The 22,776-nt window shown below is 43.6% G+C and overlaps 1 protein-coding gene across 2 annotated transcripts in view; it reads left to right on the top strand.

The window, feature by feature from the left end:
- HSPBAP1 (HSPB1 associated protein 1) overlaps window positions 1-17,372 on the top strand; it is a 34,755-nt gene extending 17,383 nt beyond the window's left edge. The window contains exons 3-7 of one of the 2 annotated variants that reach the window (XM_057368562.1): window positions 775-911; window positions 4,037-4,208; window positions 11,646-11,729; window positions 14,686-14,796; window positions 15,005-17,372. In XM_057368562.1, coding sequence (XP_057224545.1) covers window positions 775-911; window positions 4,037-4,208; window positions 11,646-11,729; window positions 14,686-14,796; window positions 15,005-15,559 — 1,059 coding nt within the window. In that variant the 3' untranslated portion in view covers window positions 15,560-17,372. The remainder of the gene's footprint in view (window positions 1-774; window positions 912-4,036; window positions 4,209-11,645; window positions 11,730-14,685; window positions 14,797-15,004) is intronic. The other variant, XM_057368563.1, reaches the window with a different exon arrangement.
- Window positions 17,373-22,776: the final 5,404 nt, after the last annotated feature.

Below are 22,776 nucleotides of genomic sequence, written 5' to 3'. Positions count from 1 at the left end.
AGGGATTGCTTGTGGGAGGATTAACGGACTGGAAAGATCCAGGACTGTGTTCATAATATGTGCACTGTTCTGCACCTGTTCTGCCCTTTCTCACCATGTCATCAAGTTGTTTTAAGTTCACTGCCTCTGCAGTTGCAAATGTCTCCATTAAATAACAAGAAACTTGAAAAATCCAGCATAACACTGAGCCACAGGTGGGCTAAAGTCTGTAGTCTTTCCAGACTACATGGAAAAAGCTGAGGTAGGGAGCAAAGAGAGAGCCAACACTCCACATAATTTCATTATCAATTGTTTGAACAGGGAACAGGGATCTTTTTCTTTCTTTCTTTCCCTTCATTCTCTTTTTAAATGCCATATATAAGAATTTTTCTAAAAGCAATCCTGAGGTTGGGTGGATGGTTAAGGGTGGAGAAGGATAAAGTGTTTGAAAAGGAAGAGAAGCCCCCTGTGACCGTGAGAATTTGGGCAGTCCTTTTGTAGAGCTAAGGAGTAGTTTAGTGATGTGAAAGGTGGGGATGAGAACTGGAGACAGATCCAGTTGAGGCTGTGTTGTCAGACGGAAAAACAAGTCAACAGAAGGAATGGTACTAGAAAGAAGAATTTTAGAGGAAGTGGAAYAGACCATGTGTGCTCCAAAACCCAACCAAGGAACAATAGCTCTAGAGGATAAAGAGTGACTGAGCAGTGGAAAGAGAAGAGAGGAGACTCTCAGAACTAAGGACAGGGCATGAATCAGTTCAACTGCTTACATAAATAATCTTTTTATTGCTGTAGGATGTAAGGTGGTCTGACTTTGGTTTTCCTGGAAGAAATGGAAAAGAGAGCACACTGTGGATTGGTTCTGAAGGAGCAAATACTCCCTGCCATTTGGACTCCTACGGCTGCAACTTAGTGTTGCAAGTACAAGGAAGGTAACAAGTGCACATACATACAGCAAATACAGGGGAGAGTTACTGTGCATAAAGTTTTGGACTTTTTGAATATTAATTCTAGGTCCTGATTATTTTAGTTTTTTGTGTTCTCAATGATTGAAGAGCATCRTAACTGTTCTGCAGGAAATGCAGAACTTTAGGGCATTGGTTTGACTGGGTTGTTGAATTAACACAATTTTATTTTCCGGTATGTGTGTTACATGGTCCAATTATAAACACTTTAATCTTCCTAGCAGTTAGGAATTTGGAATTAGGTGATAAAAGAGTTAAAAATAAAATGCCCCAAAACAAAATAGAAATAAACTACTTTAGACTTTTACAATATTCTCTGTGCAAGAACCTCTAATAGCCTGCTAGAATTAATTTTAAAGGGGACCATCAGGATGGGAACAGCCAGCTGTGAGCAAAGTTGAAAGGGACATTTGAGGCTCCAAACTCATTTGGGAGCATGTAATTGTTGTTGTATCTTTCTGCCTGTTTGCATGYTTTTTTTTTYCMWTTTTTTTCTCCTTTCCTTGCATATTAGCCTCAGGGTTGGTGTTTGTWKTTTAGTTTTTGKKKTTTTTTTTGTTATCTATTATTGCTAGAGTAGTGCTAGAGTAACAGAACAAGTTGCACACACTTTTTAGGTTTGATAGTAKAGAGTGGAAGGAGTAATTTGCTGGTGGGTTTTCAATAGAATTAATTACTCTTACATCTCACAGAACAGTGAAATCATGGTGATGTGATTAAGGTGCAGGATTGGAAGAGAGGTGTGTTGCCCTCTAGCTGGGCAATGCCCCAGGCTGACTGTCTTTAAGGCCTAAGGTAAATGAATTTGTCATCATCTTATCTCTAAGATGTAACTCTCTTTAGAGTTTTCATTCGTATTTGTGAATAGTGTTGAGGTTCTTGGGTGGATGTGCAGCAGAGACACTCTGCAAGCCTCACTCAGTAAAGCTGTGCTGCAGCCAGTACTGTAGACTTCAGATCACTTCAGTAAGCATTGTGCATTGAAGTCCAGACACTTCAGTGTATTCAGGAGCCAGAAATCTCATTGAAAACTATGAGACTTAAATGTCTAAATATCTTGTAAGGACCACTTAAATACTGGGTGTACTAAATAAGTACAGTGATGTAGTGGATGTGATACCTGCCAAGCCTCTGATTTTTGCCTTCAGATGTTGAACTCGAGCCAGAGTTCCAGCATCACGTAGCAGTTTTGTCCACCTTCCCAAGTACTCTCTCCCTCTCAGGTAGAACAAAATCCTTGTTCCTCTCAGGGAAAAAAATCCAAAGCTTTTGCACAGCCTGAAAAGACAAAGCTGTTTTCCTCTTCAGAACAAAGCCTTTAAATAGATTGCAAACTTCCACAAGCTTGTGAATCCTGTGCTTCTTCAGAGCAGAAAGATTCCCTTTTGAGACTCACAAACAAGACAGGCTTTGTAACAGAATATAAGCTTATGCTAAACTTAAATAGATTTGCCTTTGCARGAAAGCCAGGGACGACTCCTTAGCCCTTTGTTGCTATCTTGAATTTCCTCCTTGCATCCCTCAGGCTTCTTAATTTTTTACTTTATGATATTGCTTTGTCGTGAGCCTGCAGGATTAACCCCGAGCTTTCTAACCTAGTCATTCTCTGGCCCCTCAGAGGATCTAGCTTGGAGGGCAAAATAAAGTTGCAATAAGACTTGAGTTTCAGGAGAAGTGGTTTTGTACTTGCATCCAGCAGTTGCACTGGTAATTACCAAGAAATATCAGCAGCCCATGGCACTTGCATCGGTGCTGGTCTCTGTAGTTCTGGCTATCCTGTTACTCCTATCTCTGCTGTTCCTGTCTGTTCTGGTTTTGTGCCATTTGGTTACTTKGCTCCCATTTTCAGATCTGTGACTCAGAACTGACAACCAGAAGCAAAATGCAAGAAATTAGTGCCAAGGAAAGGCACACAAAGAAAAGCCCTTGCTAGAGTTCAAAACAAAGAAAGAGCTACACAAGCTGTCCAGCTGTGCTGTGAAGTGCTGCCTTTACTTTTCCAAAGCTTAGTGCATTGGTCATGTTGTACTGTTTGTACTGTCTGGCACCTCTTAAATGTAATAAATTCTCTCTTGTTCCTTCTGGTTATTTCTATCACCTAAAGTGCTGTGATATAAAACTTCTAAATAACATATGTACCTGCTAAGGTATTTCATTTATAGTACGCATAAAACTGGCACCACCAGTTCTGGCATATTCTTTTTTTGCTCTTTGAGCTGGTAAGTGAAATAGAGACATCAGCTCCTGAGGACAGAGTCTGGTCTCAGCTCTGCTTGGCCTTGCACTGTGGTGCATTCATGCACTTTTTCGGGTGTTAGAGAGCAACCTGGTACATGAGTGTCCTCATGAGCAGAGCAGCCCTGTCCTGCTCCATCTGGCATTTAGTCACACCAGTAAGTTCTTAAATGCACAGCAAGCCACATTTTCATCATCTGGTACTGATAACACAAAAAAATACAGATGTTTAAGGATGCTTATGTCCTATGTATCCTATGTATGTATCTGTTTTGTTTTTTTTTTTTTTTATTTATGCCACCTTTGGCATGGCAACATCAAGGTGATTTTTACTTAGAATGCGGTGTTTGTGACTGACAGGTGTGCAAGCACTGCAGGAAACAGAAGATAATATCTACGCCCTTTTACTGTTGCCATCCRAAACACAAGATGCCCTCCTTTCAAAACAAACACAGATTTTGAAAGCTTTTCATTGTGAACAAAAATACATTGTCTGTRACTAAACTATGTCCTCAAGTTTATAGAGCAATTTTTAATGCTCTGTGCATCTGTAAATGCTGTATGTAAAAAGGAAGAAGGAGAAACCAGATGGGAGAAGCTTTTTAAATTTTATTTTATCTGCCTTTTAAAAATGACTGGTGAGAAGCTGTAAATCTTTCCAGTTAAAAAATTAAAAAGTGGAATATTTTAAAAACACTTCCAGGAGACAGCCTGTAAGCACTGCCTGTGTTCTCACTGCGTAGGAGATTCACACAGCGAGGCAGATTTATGTTTTATTGAAAACCTTGCTATTGCCTTTAGTTCTTTGCTGTAAGTGACACGCACTGAATACGTTTTTATCTTCTCTCTATTTTCAGGAAGAGATGGCACCTCTTCCCACCTGGTGACACCAGTTTCCTTTATCCTACCAGGATCCCTTATGAGGAATCCAGCATATTCAGCAAAGTCAACATTGCCAACCCKGATCTGAAACGCTTTCCCGAGTTTAGGAACTCAACAGCCCATGTTGTCACACTCAGTCCAGGACAGGTACCATTTATATGCGGGCTTTACATCATTTAGTATTCTGTTTAGCTGGCTAATTGAGGTCTAGGAAATCTTAACAAATTGACTGTGGAGCTTCCCTTTTCCTTCACTCTGCATTCAGATATTATAATTTCTCTCAGCACCGGAATTTTCTTTGTTGGCAGTTTTTTGCCTAGACATTTTTGTACAAGAACTGCAGACATTTGGTGAGCTAGTTCAATCAGCTGCCTGATTCCATACAACCACCTTTCTTACAACCACCTCAAATGTGTCTACTTTGGAACTTTTTTGAACTCTGACTTGTCTACTCTGACAGCAGTATGTTCCACAAAATGCATTTAGTTAATGAGTATATAGAGCTAGCAGAGGAACTCATATTTTGGTGGTGAATATCTTTCACGTGTTGCTTTAATAAATACTTYCATGATGATACTTGCATTTAGAGTGCATACCATCCAGAGGTTTCATGGTGCTTTACAGGGCTGTGAGGATGTTCCTGCTTTACAGAGGAAGTACAGCTGTAACAGTCACACAGGTAGTCAGCAGCAGTGTGAGAGTTGGGCTCAAGACTCTTGATTCCCAGTCTCCTGCCATAAATAGTGTCCTTCTTTATTTAATCAACAAGGTCTGTATTTGGAGCCTGAATTATCCTTTTTCATTTGTTCAGCCGTGCATGTCGTTGTAACACGCTGCTGCGCATCTCAAACTGTCAGGCCCTTCCAAAGGAATTTTGCAATGGTCATTGCTCCGACAGTGGAATTGCTGCTTCTGGAGCCCTTTCACCATTCTCCTACCAGATACTGTCACCTCTTTTGACCTGCCAGCTCAACAACTTGTAYGAGTGTTCCTCTGTCCCTAACTGGCAAATCCAGCTGCCTTCAACAGTTTAAAGAATGAACTTTTGATAATTAAGTTAATTTTGAGGAGGCAGATGGGGCAGGATAGTAGCTTCCAACCAGAGGATGATACTCAGCAACTGGAAGTGTACGCTCTGCAGTTGGTACAGATGCAAATGGGGAATCTATGATCAGCCTTCACTGTTTGCACTGCATTAGCTCACACTCATACTCCTAAAGCAAATTGTTAGTTTCACATTCAGCACTTTGKAAGATTGCAGCAGTCATGTAATGTAAAGCACAAAGAACAAATTTTTACTATTGATAAAAAATGCCACATCCATTCAGCACTGCATTATCCCTGATCCCCAATACTRTTTGAATTTATAATCTGCTTTGCAATGATCAAGTGCGGTAGTCAACCTTTAATATGATCTTAATTTTAATTAGGCTTAAAGCAATTACAAATTAATCTTGCTAGGAGTAAAGATCTTGAGCCAGCTCAGTAATACAATTTGTCCGCATTGCTATGAAGGAGATACTGCTTGGATTTCTTGTAGGGGAAAGTAATGTAGAAGCAATGATGGAGCAGTGAGGTATTGCCTTCATCCATTTTATCAGTGCCTTCTGTGTCAGCATCTCATCCAGAAGCTTAGGGGGCAGGTGGCTGGGAAATGCTGCCATTTGATGGGGAGGAAAGGAATGACCTAGAAGAACTCCTTTATTAACAAGGAGAGGATTTATAAATAATARCAATCTTGATATGAGCTTCACAGTGGTTTTCACATAGAATTAGCCCAATTACTGCAGAATTTGTAGGCATCTTTATTTTGTGATAATTAGTAGTGTCTCCACTCATTCCCAGAGGGTACACAGAACATTTTGGATTATTGTAACAATAAAGGGCTGAAAAAATGAAGACAAAGGTGTACTTAGGTATTCAGGAGAGCAGCTGCATGTAGGGTGAGTGCAGCATTGAATATCAAAAACTTAATGTGTCTAATGCCACCTTCTGGTCAATGTTTGCTAGCAGCCATTTTTCTACACCCYGTCTGCCGAAAAGCAGAATTCCTTCATGTAACATTGTGCCAGTGCACAGTGTGTACTTCAGCTAGTTCCTTTGTGCCCTTCCAGTGTATTGTTCAGAATTGTCAGAATTCTGTTACGAATTTTGGTAGCAGACTGAGATTTTAGGTTTTATATGGTTTCATCTGTACTTGACCAATGGCTGTCAGATGCTTTTCCACAGAGGTCTTAACTTCTGGCTATGCATTAGTGATGTGTTCTCAGACAAATTATGCAAACATTTAGATGTCAAGCTTACTAAAATAGGCAGCTGAGTAGTTAAAGGGGTTGCAGCAGAACATGACCATATCCASTATATCGTGAAAGTTACAAGTTCARGTTGTGCCACAMAAATGTATGGGTTCCTTATKAATATTTGGACCTRGTCAYCTATGTGATGGTTGCAAGGCTGAGGACTAAGTATGGAGCAGAAGGTTGACTAAATTCTGCAACCTTTAAGTAGTATCTTGATTCTTTTCTCAAATATACAAATACTCACTAAAAGACCRCAAATGGGATAAAACATATCTGTTCTACTATCTTCTAGACAAGTGATAAGAGAGTTAGGGCATGATCTTTTATCCTCAGCTTAAACCCTCTTCAGGACAGGTGTCCTRTCTGCCATCATTGGCACCTGGCACCTCAACAAGGCAATGAATCCTTCCTGTCTTACACAATGACAGTCCTGCAGGAATGTTCATCCCACCTTGTCCTTTAGCACAGGCTATAGAAGAAGCCTGCACACATAGGTGCTTAACTCTTTTGATGATTAAAAATAGGAGAGATGGATACCACCTGAAAAGGCTAAAAAAAATTGAGATGCTATATAAGTGTAAAATCATTGATCATTCTTTCCTCTGCCCCACTTCTTACTGGCCTCTGGCTTCCTTCCTGCTCACTAATGTAATTGCTCTTAACCCCTCACCCTGTTAATCCATATCCACCTAACTAGACAATGGTAAAAAGACTTAGAAAGTGCATCTGAGCTTATCTAAAAGTGGACACAAAAGGCTTCTCASACCTGCCCTCCTGATGGAGAGCAAGCAGCTGGCACCCTGGGCTCCCAGGAGCAATCCCATTGCCCCTCATGCTCCCCCAGACAGCGGTTCTTAGAGGCACTCCTGGCCTGCCCTCCTGTGCCCCACTGCAGCCTGGAGCCAGAGGAGCTGCAGTGCAGAAGTGCAGGGAAAGGCCTGAACTGGTTGTGAGAGTCACATCGAGTCTGAGAAGGATGCTCTCCTTCAGGCCGTGAAAAATATTGTCACTGGTTGGGAAATAACGATTTTAGAAAAAGATCAACATTACGGCTTGCTGGTTCTCACCATGGTCTGCTGCTCAGAAGCTCTCCTYCCCTGATTCTGCTTACCTGCTTTCTTAAAGCCTAAAGAAACACATCTCAAACTCAGTCTGTGTCCACAAATACAGTTATCACTCAGTTCCTGTGTTTAGCTGCAAGATTTTCTCTTTCTGTGCTCCTGCTGCAGAATCTAACACACCATGGGATCCTGCTCAGCACCAGAGCTCTCAACAGCACAGGCAAATCTCTGACYTCTAACCCAACCCTGAGCAAGAAGAAATCTTCATGAAGTCAGGGAGGGATTTTTTCCCTGTGTGCTGCCTTTGAAGAAAGGGTGTGAGAATTTCAGAYTGGGCTTAAAGTGGGGAACAGCAGAAAGACAGTCTGGATAGCCAAGAAAAATATAATTTATACCAAAGCAAAGTGCTTTAGTAAGTCAAGAAATGCAGTAATTCAAAGGCAATGTAATGTTCCAGCTCAAAATATACAAAAGCCTTTTTAAAAGGGGTTAACAGTAAAAAACCCTACATTTGTTGGAAAAGAGTTTAAGTGATTTTAGTAAAAGAAAATTCAGACTTGGTCACAGCATTATACATAATAGATGGCTGATAATTCTGTTCTGGGGAAGGAATAAACAATTTTCATGTGGGAGACTGCAGAGCTGGCCCAGAGTCACYCCAGAGGCAGACAGCCCRACCCAGCCTCAAGACACCAGAACTRTCATCTCCATCACAGAAGAAGCARAAGAGTCCAGGAGCTGAATTTATGCTAGGGTTGGTGATARAAACACTGCTCAACCTGCAACRCATAYGGAGAACCCCATGAATGCCCCAAAAGCCAGGCAAACCAAAGGTCAAAGCTGCAGGTTGCTGACTCCACCTCCTCCCTGAGCTTCCCTCATTTTCTCACCTGGGTCACTATGGATATGGCCTGATGCAGCCCCACTCCCTTCCTCTTCACAGAGCTTTTCCCCAGGGCTGTGCCCATGTTTCTCCTCTGGCCCTTGGAGCTCTGTTTCAGTAGRTGGGAAAGCACCAGGAGGGAGGCAGGATGAGCCTTCCAAGCACCAGGACAGCCARGCACCAGCTGGGTTGGGGCACAGGCTGGGGCAGAAGGGCTCACAGAGTCCTCAGGTGGTGCTCCCACAGGGTTTACTATGCCTCCATCTATTTAATTTTACTTTTCATTGCCATGGTTGCAAACACTTCTGGGATTTCCTCGAGTCCACCTGTGGCCCCACATCTTTATCTTCCCATCACACTGGCTTCCTTTTTGTGTGCATTTAGCTAAACACCTTTTTCTAATGAGCAGAAATTTCTTGGTATAATATTTCACTTCAGGGTATGCTCTCTTTTTGAAGCAATTCCACCTTTGCCCTACCTTTGCACTGTATCAAGTTAATCATGTCCACTGAGAATTTAAACCTGYTCTGTTCTCTGTGCTGTACAAGTCTTCAGCATTGCTCCACTTGCTCTCCCAACTGTTCCTTTGGTTTCTTTCCTCCCATTACAGCATTTCATTTTATCTGTTCTGGGATTTCTGTCCTACTTTAAGTTCATTTGCTATATTTGGCTGTCACTAGCCTAAATATTAAAATTATCTGATTGGTTGCTGTTTAGATCAGTATCTTCCCAGCACTAACAAAGTTGGACATATTCTGTAGAAAGCAGGGTAGCACAAGATTATCTCTTAGCTTGGAGTAGTTCTGTCTTRTTACTGCACTTTACATTTTCCCTGTAAAATGTTTGCTGCATTTGTGTGCGTTATTCACTGTGGCTTACTTTCACATTTCCTATAGGAATGTAGCTAAATCTGTGTCCCATATTCATAAACATATGGATGTCTGCTTTATTTTGTTATGGAATTGATTGTTAGAGGCAGCAGCGGTGGGGTTTTTGTTTTCATTTTGTTATGGGTGTATTTGCTTCTAATTTGGAAACAGAAGAATGTACTAGTTGTAAATGTAGAAGAATCCTACCTCTTTCTTTGCTGGGTTGCTGGGGTTTTTGGTGGGTTTTCTTTTGGTTGGATTTTTTTTTTTTGGTTTTTTTTCATCTTTTGTTAGTTTTTCTCACTTCCCAGCTGTATTTTTTGTTTTAATTACCTTCTTCCATTTCTTCATCATCTTTAAAGTTTTAGTCCATTGGCTCTTTGATAATTTCAGTGTTCTTGTTGTTATAAATCCTTATTTTAACAAGCATAAGTTTGTTCAAAAATAAAAGTGGGAGAGCAAGTGTCTTTATGGAACCTCTTTTGCCTACTTGAGTTGCAGCTCTATAGCTCTTCCCTAAATTGGATCAGCAAAGAGTGCCAGCTGCAGAAAGACACAACTTCGCAGTTATTACCCTTAACCTGCTGGCAAGGGAAATCTGATCAGTCTCTGAAGGACCAAGTTCCTCCCCTTTGGTTTGAAAACACAGGACAAGTTGGAGGGATTCTGTTTTCCTCCTGGCTGTACCTCCTCTCTCCAAAGCAATTCTGTCTCTGTTTTGCATGTGAGTCGTGTGGAGCCAGCACGTTCCATACCTAATTTCCATCTTGGCTTTCCAGGCAGCATCTCTTRCTGAAACATTTATACACTTCCCTGAATTTGTGTCTTGCTCGTGTTCCCTTCCTACACAGTCCCTCTGCAGCACAGCCCAATTCCCCAGTGTGTTCATCCACTCCTCCAGCAYGCTGGAAACTCACTGTTCCTACACAAGTCTCACAGGAAGGATCCTGTTGTTGCAAACAGCCACTTACAGGAGCTCTGCTTTCTTCTGTTGTAAAACCAAGTTTTCCCGGTTCATCATTACATCCAGTCACTTGGAGGGCACCCAGATTCTTTAGCAGAGCTCAGTGTAAGATCCCCTATAGAGCAGATAAGCATTTGGGGGCAGGGGGTTGTGTGATTTTGCAGTCAGTGAAACATAGRCAAACACTTCCTAACAGATAAACCCATTGTTGCTAATGCAACCGCACTGTTCATTTAARGGGGATGTTTTGGTGATAAACAAATCTCTGAAACTTGTTCAGCATGGAAAACATGTTTTGGCTGCAGTCTGTGGGGTTTCATAGACTTACATGTCAGGAATAACTAGTGATATTTTTAAAATAATGACCCTCCACTGACTGACTTCCTTTTCTGTTCTGTATGCTGTACTGGATTTAAGAACCATTTCCAAATGTTTTTGACCTTTGGAGAGCCAGCGCTTTTTTTGTTTGACTTAAATTGAAGCCTGTGGAGAACATTTTGTCATCTAGCCCAAAAATGAGAGTGTTCCGAGTGTCCTGTAAGTGTTTGCAGGACTGGTGCCATTGTTTCCTCCACAGACATTTTCTCATTAGCCGTGTTTTGATATAATGAAGCACAGAGCTATCTGGGGAGCAGAACATTCTTCTAGGTAATTTGTGTCTACCAAGAGAAAGAATTGTCTGCAATTCAGATACAGATCATTGCTTCRCTTTCCCCATTGTGAAGTGTATATTTTTATCTGTCTCTGACCATTTTTATTACTTGTCAAAAAATATCTTTTATGCTTTTCTTGATAGCTCCATGTTAATCTAATGTTCAGTAATCTGCAAAGCTTGTCCTCTATCATCAAAACAACATCAATGTCTTGTACCATAAAAACCATGGGTTGGAATCAATTTTATGTCACAGCTATCATCCTGATACTGTTTTAATGCTCYGATCTAAACGAGATTGTCCCAGAAACCATGACATTTTCTTTTAAAAGCCTGTCTGCTAAAAGTGACAGATTTAATCCTGGTGATTATTTACCAGAATTAAAGCTACCTATTGTCACCTAGTCACCTAGATGAGCATAAGGATACCTGCTTTTTTGGGGAAAACAGCTGGCAGTCCTTCTAAAGGAACTGGAAAGTCTGCTCAGTTGGAGAGTCTACAAAAGAATTCCTGCTTGGCTGAGACTCTCTAAAGCCCTCATATACTGCTACCAGCTGCATCCCCTCTGAACTGCTGGATTTTGCTTACCTACAGCAGTTATGGTCCTACTCAGGACTCTGTGGGAAGGAGTTTGGATGGAAGGTGGTTCTGGATCAAGTCCATTTCTTACATGATAGTATTGATAGAGTAGACATTTAAGTCTTGAGTAAAGGCTTTTGAAAAGAGAGCAATAAATATCACCTCTCACCACTGTATCCTTGGCTTAGTTCTGTCTCTGCATCCCACATCGCCTAAAATGAAACACCTTACATCTTCCTTCAGGCTTCTGCTTAACGTAATGTCTCTAATTCCAGGTCCTGCTCGTTCCAAGGCACTGGTGGCACTATGTGGAATCCATTGATCCTGTCACTGTCAGCATAAACTCTTGGATTGAACTGGTATTTTCCTTTTAATGTCATGGGGATGTAGCCCTTCTGAGGGATTTCTGTCCTTTGCCTGCCACATTCAGTCCTGCTAGGTGTGTTGTGTTCAGAGGCTGGGGAGGGAAGAGCACTTACAGATATATTTTTTCCTGAAGAAACTTTGAGGGTTCCAGATCTGAAGCCCCCATTCAGCAGAAATCCCCTTTCAAGTTTACTTCAATCAGGTAAACAATTAAACATTTCATGTCCAGTTTCTTAAGGGCTGGCCAGCTTTGTACTGAATAGAGAACAAAAAAACAGCAACTTCCCCTCAAGGACATGCTTATGTGCAAAGCTAAATTAGAATTTAAATCAGATTAATGTGGTAGGAAGGGAGGGGAAGAGGATTTTTGAATTTTCATTCCTKTGTGATAGTTTTGATTTGCCTGAGGTTGGATTTCCTCAAGTATTTAATTAATTCTCTTTTCCCCAGGCTTTTTTTTGCTCACATTAACCAGTATWTATGGGATGGTTCCAGGGATATCATAGAATCATGGAATAGTTTGGCTTGAAAGGGACCTTTAGAGGTTGTCTAGTCCAACCTCCCTGCAATGAGCAGGGACATCTTCCATTAGAGTATTCATCTGAATACTCCAGAAGGTTTTCTGTTTCACATTACTGTATTGTTAATCCTAGCTTAATATTAAAAAAAAAACCAGACCTTTTGAAACAGCCTGTGAAAGCTGCCTCACTAAAATRCTCATTGCCTTTTTATTTTTTTACTGCTTCTAAAACCTATTAGACTGGAAATCTGCAGAGGAAAGAACACATGCGTTCAGCGGCTGTTCCAAGACCACACGATGCATTTCTCATAYCAACATCAAACCAAGCCTTTGCAGMGCAAGAGARYTCACTTGGGTGTTTCCYTCATGGAGAWATTTTCCAGATGAAACTTATGTATTTAGCCAGGACAGCAGGCCCACAGYCCAAACCAGGCTCTTACTCAGCTCTAAATGCTGTCAGACTGTTTGCARTGCCAGAAAAAGCACCAGCTATATTGTAGAGCAGCATTTAAGCCTGCCTTGAATTTGAGGCTTTGAGGTAATTCCGAGGAGCTGGCTGTGTGCCCTGGGCTTGGGAAGGCCCTGATGTCACCACCCACTTGTACCCTAARCTGTGCCTGACACGTTGTCCCCCTCTGGAGGAGCAGGCTGTGATGGGATCAGCCTGGCTGGTAGCTCCCAGGGGTGGGGGCTGAGCTATAGCATTTCTGACTGTTCCTGTGTGTTGCCAGGAGAGCTAAACTCTGTGGCCTTTCTTGTCATAAAGACCCTGTAGAGGTCACCAAGATCGTGTCTGGTGACAACAAGAGTGGGTATTTGTGTGGCATCAAAAGCAGAGGATGTTTGCTGGATCTTGCTAATGAGTGACACACACCTYCCCAAATATCAATATCTGCCATGAGCAAACGTGGCTGTTGCAGCCCAGGTGAAGGTTCCTTACAGAAATTGTCCCTGCAGCTGATGATGCAGCACTGTTTGYTCGGTGTTGGGCGTTCCATCTATAAAAATTAATTCTGACATGGATTCTGAAAGACAATTCTGAGAACATTTCCATTACCAAACCAAGCAGTTCTTGCTCGCAGCTGTTACCAGCTGCTTTCATATTGACAGATGTGAATCACACTAACAATTACAGTCCCAGTGAAACCATTAATTATATTGGCAAGAGTTTAGAGTAGAAATTTAATTTGTTTTCAGCTGGATGTTCTGAGCTACCCAAAAGTATTCCTTGCTTTCTAACATACTGTCATGCAATCAGTACAGCCCTGTTATTCAGCAGGCCAGGATGAATACCAAGAATGCAACACCTTAAATAATTTCCACATGTAGATGCCAAACTCTGTATTTGGGTGGCTTTTTATTACCAGGCCTTTAAAAAGCCAAGCATCCAAACCCACAAATGCCAAGAGCGCTTCCTCCTGCCTCTATCCCAAATTCTGCTTAGTGTTCCAGGAGAAAGAGCTGCCTTCAGCACTCATAGTAGCCAGATACATTGTTTGCTTGACAGATTCCCTGAGCCACAGGTAGATTTATCAGGGCTGTGCGTTGACCAGGTTGCATCTTTCCTCCAAAACTAATCTAAGCATCTCTATTAAAGCAAATTTATGTATCCACTTCCAGGCACTTGTCATTGAGATAACCAAGACACRCATCCTGTTTGGAGAGTCTACCCTTCCATCCACACTCTCTTTTCTTTCATAGACAAGACTCAAATAGGAAAGAAAGCTAAAAAAGATCCTATAAAGTTTTTTTCTGCTGTCCTAACCTAGCAGTATCCAGCTGCCCAAGAGGGATGATGCAGGAAGTGAAGGCCTGAAAAAAGAGCCTGTTATTAAGTTAGTTTTTAGTTTTGCAGGAGATTTTTCAGAGGAAACATGCTTTTCCTTTTGCTAAGGTTCAGAAGTGCAGCAGTTTGTCAGCTGCTGTTACATGATAAAATATTTCCTAAATTTCCTTAAGACTCACTTTTGTGCCTATGTAGCTCCTAGATGGCTGCTGCCTTGCTATAACATCCTATGTGCTTTAATTACTTTAATTAGACATAATATGTAGATACAAAAATGTGTTATGTACTTCTATGGCTCTTCTAGTCCTAAAGAGCTGTTTAAATGCATACATTAATTAAATGCTAATATTGCATTGTAATTTCAAGCATCAGATTCAATTAACAAAGCACTAATGAGGGAACAGATTATATACACATACTGTTTTTTGCAAGTTCATATTCAGATGAGCTGTCACACCAAAGCCTGTGCTGTCACCCATGTGGGGGCTGTACACAGGAAGAAAGTCTGAAACCTTTCATTGACTTCACACACGAGGGTGGCTTTCCAGCTRAGGCCATCTATGTTCTTCCTAAGATCTTTTGGCTTTCTGCAGAGACCCAAGAGCTGATCTATCCCCTAAAACCTTCTGTTCTCTTGAGGCAGGATGCAGATCATGAAGCCCGTGTAGAAGAGGCAATAACTCGAATGCTGGTATGCGCCATAAAATCAGCAGAAAATCCTAGTGATGGAGATCTCTGGCTAAATCCCACAGAGGTAAGYCCTCTACTGCTCCCATTATAGCAGCAATAACAAAGAATTACTGGCATTTTGCTAGCTCCCCCTGAGTCTTTCTACTGCATTGAGAAAAAGAATTTGAAATTCCATCCCTTCATGTAGCAAAAGTAATTCATGGAACATAATCATGCAAGGCTGAATTGAACATGTCTCCTTTCAACTGAGTGTTTTCTGGCTGTTTTCTTAGGTTGAGGCAACYTCCCATGAAATCAACCTTCAGTACCTGAATAAAGCAGTGTCTGCATACCTCAAGTGTCAGGAGACAAGTGTGTCAGGGCAGGCATGTTCCAGCAGCACTGGTGCAGAGCAAAGGACAAATGCCTCGTGCAAGAGAAAGAGAAGAGAAATTGGCTGTGAGCCAGAGGGCTGCACGTTACTAACCCAGGAATGGGACTTTCCAACACCCAAAGCAGAAGAGCTGCAGAAAATGCCTTTTGGGCCTCATCTTGTTAGGGTTTTGCCACAGTCTCACAAAACAAGCGTGATGGGTGCAGCAGTTGAAAGTGACGGTAGAGATCTTCTCCATGAAAATGAAGGAGAGCATTTTGGCAAATTACACTGCAAAAGGAAGAGATTGTTAATGAGTAATGACTGTGAGACAGCTGCACATCAAATGGATTCAGACTGCAGTCCATGCTCCTCACAAACAGCCCTTTCTACCAATGACTTGTTAGACTGTCTGGTTAACCCACGTGTCATCAGTTTAGTGGCTCAGCTGCTGTTGGAGAGAACAAGAGTGTGATGCTGGAGTGCTTTATCATTTCTGGAACAGAAATCAAACAGCAGCCTTGTTCTGTGTGTTCATGATCTGTAATAATTGAATGTTCAATTGCAAATAATTTTAGGTACAGATAGACACAATTAATGGTTAAGTGCAGGTTGAAGTTGAGCTGAAAGAAGAATAGCTGGTTAGTGATGGCTGGGAAGAGAAARGTGTGTTCAGTCATGGAGCTGCTTAGTGCTGTGAACAAGAGAGAGCACACAGAGTGAGTGCATGTGCTGTTCAGGTGGATCTTCACAGCGTCCTACAGCTCTGAGCTGGGAAACAAGTCTGGCTTCATGGTAGATAACAGAGGGAGTGCTGGGATGTGGTCACATAGCAGAGGRGGACCAAGAGAGGGAGCAGATTGTAGTGGATCTGACTATAGACCACATTTAAGTAAAATGGTCAATAAGCGATCATTTGATTGCATCAGAAATAATAAATTCAAATAAACCTAAACCTCAGCCAAGTGACAGTGCACTCACTAGTGCATCTACTTCCTCCCTTCCACTAAATAAATTCAGTTTTGTCACAAAGCTCCAGATYGGAGTGAGGCAAAAGCCCTTAGCAAGAAAGTAGCCTTTAGCTAGTTCAGAAACTCTTGGAGCTAGGATATTAATGGCCATTGGGAAGTTACTATTATATATTTAAAGCCAGATGTGCACAGTTCTCCATCTCTAAGGAAAAAGCAAAGCAGCTATGACTTTCCTCCACTGTCCTTCTCTTTACCATAACAATTAAAATGTTTTGGTTTTTTTTTCTTTTGGTTGTAAGTGGTTGCTGTAATCCTGTCTTCAAAGTATAGCAGTCCTTGGATTTGTTTTGGAAGGCTGGGTTGTTCTTTGGTTGAAGTTAGGGAACATGAAATAYAGGCAAGAAGGTGGGTTAACACTGAAGCTGTGCACGGAGGCTTGAACAAAACCTGGGAAGAAAGAGCTGGCATCTTCTGGGATGCTCTCACTGCCTCTGGTTTCTGTTTGTGGTGGCAACAGAGAGGCATTTCCCTAACAACAGTTTCAAAAGACATCTTCAGGGACAGSTYCTATGAAACCTTTGCTTTCAGAGYTTCCCTTTGCTTGTGCCTGCTAGAGACCAACAAACCCATTTCTGTCATCCTGATCCTGTAACATAATCCTGCACCACCAGCTCTCCAGCTGGTATTTCTTTGCTTGATGTGTGTTCCCTGCTAAATACATGAAGCTAGAGCCATTTTCACAAAGATCAGTTTCCACCAATTTATAGTTGAAAAATCCTGACAGCAAAGGTGCTTTCTCGCTGCTTTTATTCAGACTGAATATTGGCAGGGCCCTGATGAATTATGGTAAGATTTGCACCAATAGATCAGAAGTTGAGGAAACCTTGCCATTTCAAAAATCTCCCTCAAAACTTAATACACTTGGAAGAGGATTAAGTTGAAAAGGCTCAAATGTTCATGTTTAGCAAGCACAGAAAGCTTATCCTGATGGAAACAGCACTGTGTAGTTTGCTGGAGACCCTGGCTTTGAGGAGTGGCTGTGTGTTAGCAGAGGTCACACGAGCTCTGTCTGACCCAAAAATGTGCAGTTTCCAGTGTTCTGCTCTGCCATTGTAATTGGGCTCAGACCCTGATAACCCCTGTGTGTGATCCTCAGGGGCAACCTGCAGGTGAGATACAATTCTCAGCAACGTGTGAAAAAATCCAGTATTTTTGTGTCATGTTTTTACACCAAAGGGTCTCAATGGGGTTGCACCACTGCAACCAGACCAGAATTCAATAAACAATCCTGTTGATACAGTTCCTATTTGTGTGTTGGCACTGCTGTGACAGAAAGATTCAAAATCAGTTAGGAAACATCTTGGTCACCTCTGCTGCCTTTCATGATTCATCAGGCTCATGGGGTGCTGGCTGTGGAACAGGRCAGCCCAGGCTCATGGGGAGCAGGCTGTGGAACAGGGCAGAGCTGTTCTGAAGCACGGGCATATCTCAGSAGAGCTGGTTTTAGCAAATATCCTGCTGCTAGTCTTGCCTTTCCCAGGCGGACCACAGTGGCTGGGACCAGCTGAAGAGCACTGCTGCTGGGAGCAATTGCACTGTGGAGGAGGGGTTGCAAATGCTTCATTTTAATTCACTGAGCAAAAATAGTCTTGCAGTAAAAAATCTTTTATGTCTAGAAGAGATAGAGGTGGGGGAGGAGGAGCACAGGCAGTAAAGTGAAGGAGGAGGAGGATGGCAGCATCATCTTCCAGTCTCCACAGTGTGAACTTGCTTTTCTTGAGCTTTCCTCCCAACACACAGATCATCTTGGCATACCCCCACAATATCCACGCTGAACATTCCCTCCCTGTGTATTTGGAATGACTGTCCTTGGCAGGGGTCACTGAATGTGTCAGGGTCTCTGTAGGATTTGCCCCAATCGCCTTTGGTTCCTGTGCCAGAGGACCCATCTTGGGCTCAGCGTAGGAGCAGCCGTTCTCCCAAGGCTGAGCTGTGTTCAGTCACATCCCTCACGGCTCCAATGAAACCCTCTGTGTCTGGGGACAGTGGCAGTTTATGCCTGTCCAGGTGCAGCCCATGATTTAAGGGCCAGGCTGTGGCCAGAAGCCGTTGGCCAGGGGACGGRGAGAAGAGCGAGTGAGGCTGTTTAGGATGCAAGGCAAAAGCACCAGAAGGACTTTGTGTCTCAGAGGTGCAATATAAAATCTCAGTCAAACACTCTGCATGCAGGGGCAGAGAGAGAAATGACCACAAATTCAGAAAGTCACGTATGGCAAATGGCTTGTGCACCAGTGAGGGAAATTTATAGCTCTGACCCGATTTGCAGGATGCCGAATGCCACGATTCCTGACGCTGTTTCTAGATTCATGGCCACTGCGTGCAGAAGCTCAGATAAGTTTCTACATATTCATGACATTAAAAATAAATGATTTCTGATCTCTCTGGTGACAGCATGTCTCCAGGAAGAGCAGGAGCCCAGTGCTAGCCCCCTGCAGCTACTAACAGGAAACTTTCTCCCCCAAAAAGGAGTATTTCCCACTCACTGTCAGCAGTGGGCAGGGCAGCCTGGAGCCATCACTAGGGTGGTCACAGTGGTGACATGCTTGTCATCTGTGCTTTATTTGAGTGACAGTAAGAGATGGACACTGCAGTGCCTGGTGTTGAAGTTAAAGCCCCACTCCAGCGCAGGCCCAGTCCAAGCAGTGGGGTGGAGCAGCACCTTCATCTCCCCATGTACGTCCAGGCTGCTGCACTGTGTGTACCCTGCCCCAGTAYCAGGTGTACAGAGTGGTGCATGGGCCAGCCTGGTTTATCTCTCCTGGACTGTCTGACATCTACTGGCCCTGAGCACCACCCTCACTAAAAGGGAGCTGCAAAAACCATCTGCAGGTTTAACAGTCTCATCTCTGCAGTGAGCAGGAGGGGAAAMCCCCAAACAGCTACAACTTCYAGAKTTTTGGTCTTCCCCTGAAAACCGCCCTACTCCATTTTGGTGGGTACCATTTGATTTCACAGCCCTACTGCCCCCATCTGCCTCTCAGAACTTCTGCTCTGGCACAGTTTTCTCTATGCCASGGAGCCGCTCAACTGCAGAGCCCTGACATATGTGATTATATGACATTAACCATAAATCGAGCTTTTAACTAACAAATGTGGCATATTGAAGAGGCAGAGAGATTCCTTCCACAGTGCTAATTGCCCTTTAAAATAAAAGCAGTCTACAATTCAGTCTGTTTGCCAGCCAATAATCTCCTTGCTGTGTTTCTCAGCTACAACTGTGAACTGTTTAGGTGTTTGGCATGAGCAGACTTCCTCTCACGGGAGTTTCCTGACATTTCCAGTGTTATTACAAGGGTGGCTGGTGGGGAAAGACCTTTGCAAACAAGTRGCCTGGTTTTACCATCTGGTTCATCCAGATGGGGGAGGAAGAGGATCCTGGATCTCCTACACCACGTTYGTGTGTCCTCCAGACAAGGAGGTGTCACCCACAGGCAGACAGGGACACACTGCCACAGTGGCTGAAGGGGCAGTGGGATGATGGCATCTCTGACTATAGAGCCTCACGTTTCAGAGCTGTGTTTTTGGAGACATCCCAAGGGGATGCACCCACTAAACATTAATTTCTCCATCTAATTGCTAGGGTGACTGGGAGCTGGAAGTTCTGGTCACCTTGGAATAGCCAGTTTGGCAGGATCACAGCACTCAGAGCTCAGGGAGGGCTGTAGGGCAGTGGGGACAGAGGTAGCAAGGAGTGGGAAGAGAATTTTTTTGAGTCTCCCAAGGCTCAGAGAGCACAAGCAGAAGCCCTGGAGCTCTGCCCTCCCAGTGCCCCTGTGCTGAGGGACCTGGGGAGCCCTGGTGCAGTAAAAGCGTGTCCCACAAGCCAGAAGCGTGGCTTTGCAGCCCAATCTCACATGCATCACAGCTGTCCTGGTCCTGCATGTGTTTACAGGGGCAGTGTATGGAAACACCTGGCCAGCTCCCCACTCAGCACCTCTTACAGGTCCTCAGTAAAACCCAGCTCTGGGTTTTGAGGGTGCAAATCTTGCTGCTTCCAAAGCTCTGGTGGAATCRTCCCAGCAGTGAGTTCTCATTCCTTGTGATGGCCTAGGAAAACTGCTTTGTGAAGGTCTGAATCTGATACTTTCAGCAGAACTTTTAAATCGAATTTCACAGTAAAAYAGGTGGCCCTGCATCTTTCCAGAYCAGAAAGGTTAATTGTAAAGGTTTTCCATCACTCTGGGGGATATCTGACTCACTTGGAGCCACTCTGTCCCATCACTGGTGGGTACCTCTGAGCTTTAAGGGCACCTTGAAGAGAGTTAAACTTGTTCCTGAGTTCCTCTCTCACCCTATCATGTTGCCTCCTCCTGCTCCCAAAGCCTGGGCTGTGCCCATTGGAAGCACCAGGCAGTAAAACCCTTCCCTCCTGAGCAGTGCCAGGCTTGTCCCATGCCCTGGTGGGACACATGAATCCAGCCCAATTAGCAGCAGCCCTAAGAGAGCTGSCTGAAAACCCACGATTAAAATGAAAGATGGTGCTGTGTAAAAAGAAGGCAGAGCWAGCAAGGCCATAACACAACTTATTGCTGTCCCCAGACGAGCGGCCTCGTAACTTATGAGGGACTCTGCATCACCTCTGCATTTGCCTGGAGCTTTGGGGTTTATCCAAAGGGATTAGGATCTCTGCCGTGGCTAAGAACAGAGCTTTCTTCCCGGTGTGCTGGCTCATTGCAGTGTGGTTCATCCCTCGTTTGCTGCTGCTCCCTTGACTGAAAGCTGCAGCAGCACCTGAGATCACCCCTGCTGGGGATCACCCCTGCTGGGGATCACCCCTATTGGGGATCACCCCTGCTGGGGATCACCCCTGCTGGGGATCACCCCTATTGGGGATCACCTCTGTTAGGGATCACCCCTGTTGGGGATCACCCGAGTCTCTTCACACCCCAACAGCCCCATTCCCACCCGGGGGTGCCCTGAGGAAAACAAGGCCAACTCAAGGGTACAGCCCATCCACACGAGCATCCTCAGCCCCACCACTGCCTTCCTGTGTCTGCCAACCATGTTATTACCATTATTAACTCAAAACAGTGTGCAAAACTCTGTCAGAAGAAGCCCTAGGGCAGGGAACAGTAGAAGAGAAGCCTGTCCTGGCTGGGGCAGGAGAACGAGGATGAGATGTTCATGCAGGTCTTTGCMATCCCTTCCTCTTCAGAGAGTCAATTAGCAAGGCTTGGTAAAGTATTTGTGCATTTACTGCATGCACTGATTACAATAAATTTTGTCCTGCATGTTAAAGTCAGAAGCATCTCGCATCTGCCAAACAGCAATCAGGACCAATTAATGAAGATGTAATTTCCCCAGATGCTGCTATTAACATAATTCACCGTGTTCCTAGCAACAGGAACGTAATTAACCCATTTAACCATGACTCCCATCACCGCCACGCCAAGCTGCCCTTGCCCTCAGCAGAGCCCCCTGCCCTGTCCCCGGGTGGCACTGCCACTCCCCATTCTCTGTCCTGAGGTGGCTTTGGGTGCCAGGGGCTCTTCTCAGAGGCAGGGCTGACAACAGCCCTGACACCCAACATGGTTTTCATGACTCAGAGCTCCTCCTCAGTGCAATGGGTGACACAGCACCAGACCCACCCCAGCCCTGGGAATGGCACACCCGTGCTGGTCACACACAGGGTAAGGATGAAGGCAGTCTTGGGAAGGACGGAGCCTCCTGCAGCCCCCTGGGCCCCGTTTTAGCAGAGAAGCAGAATCACTGCCCACTTTCCAGGCTGACAGGGGCTGCAGGCAAGATGCTTTAGTCAGTCCTAACTGTTCGTGTAAAAATTATCTCAATTTTCCCTGATTTTAGCGAACTGACATTTTCAAGTCAGAACTGGTCAGAAACAAGTTTCATCCACATCAGAGTGTGCCCTGAAAGGACATATCAGCTGGGGGTTTGGGCTGGGTTTTATTTAATCGTTCCACATTTTCAATGTAATTTCAGTTTAAAAAACCCCCCATGAGCAGCATTTCTRAAAAGCTCAAAAAAGTTGGAAGGGCTTTTGTTTCCTGAGGGAAGAGCCCCTGGTTTCTCTCCCAGCCTTTTTTTTCCGGTGAGAGAGGAAACAAAAAAGGGTATGTTAAAAATTAATGAATGCCTTTTTTTTTCCACAAGTGTGGGGAGTTTTCAAATGAATTTAAACTGTTCCGTTAGTTCTTTTGATAGCTTTGGTCAATGGGGAGTTGATTTCCCAGCCAGCYCTGGGAGCACCTTGAAACTTCTAAAATTTGGAGAAGCATTGACCAAATCCCATTTCCTAGTCTGAGACCACTAGTGCTTTAAATAATTCATCTGGTTTCTCRCAGATTGATTTAACTCAAATCACCTGAAAATTCTAAGTGTAAAAATGCGGGTAATCTACCGGGTCAGAAAAAGCAAGACATTTTAATGAAAGCATAGACCTCTCCAAACCAGTGAATAGTTTAACAATTACCCGAGATAATAACACGTAGAAAGATGCTGCGGACAAAGGTGAGATCATTCACGTTAATTAAAGTGTCTGAGCCACAACACTCCTRCCTTAATAGTGGATTTAAACGGAGGCGTTGTAAAGCGATGATGGAASGGTCATTGCTTTCGTGTAATTAAGGGAGAACAGGGAATTAACAAGTGCTCTTGTGGAGGGCCGGGGGAGCGCTGCCAGCTCCGCACGGCTCCGGCCCTC

This window comes from Malurus melanocephalus, unplaced genomic scaffold, assembly GCF_030028575.1.
Source record: "Malurus melanocephalus ecotype Western Australia unplaced genomic scaffold, MMel_1.1 scaffold_94, whole genome shotgun sequence".
In the NCBI taxonomy this organism is placed as follows: domain Eukaryota; kingdom Metazoa; phylum Chordata; class Aves; order Passeriformes; family Maluridae; genus Malurus; species Malurus melanocephalus.
The sequence above is the reverse complement of the archived record's forward strand: the minus strand, read 5'-3'. Positions and strand labels throughout refer to the sequence as shown.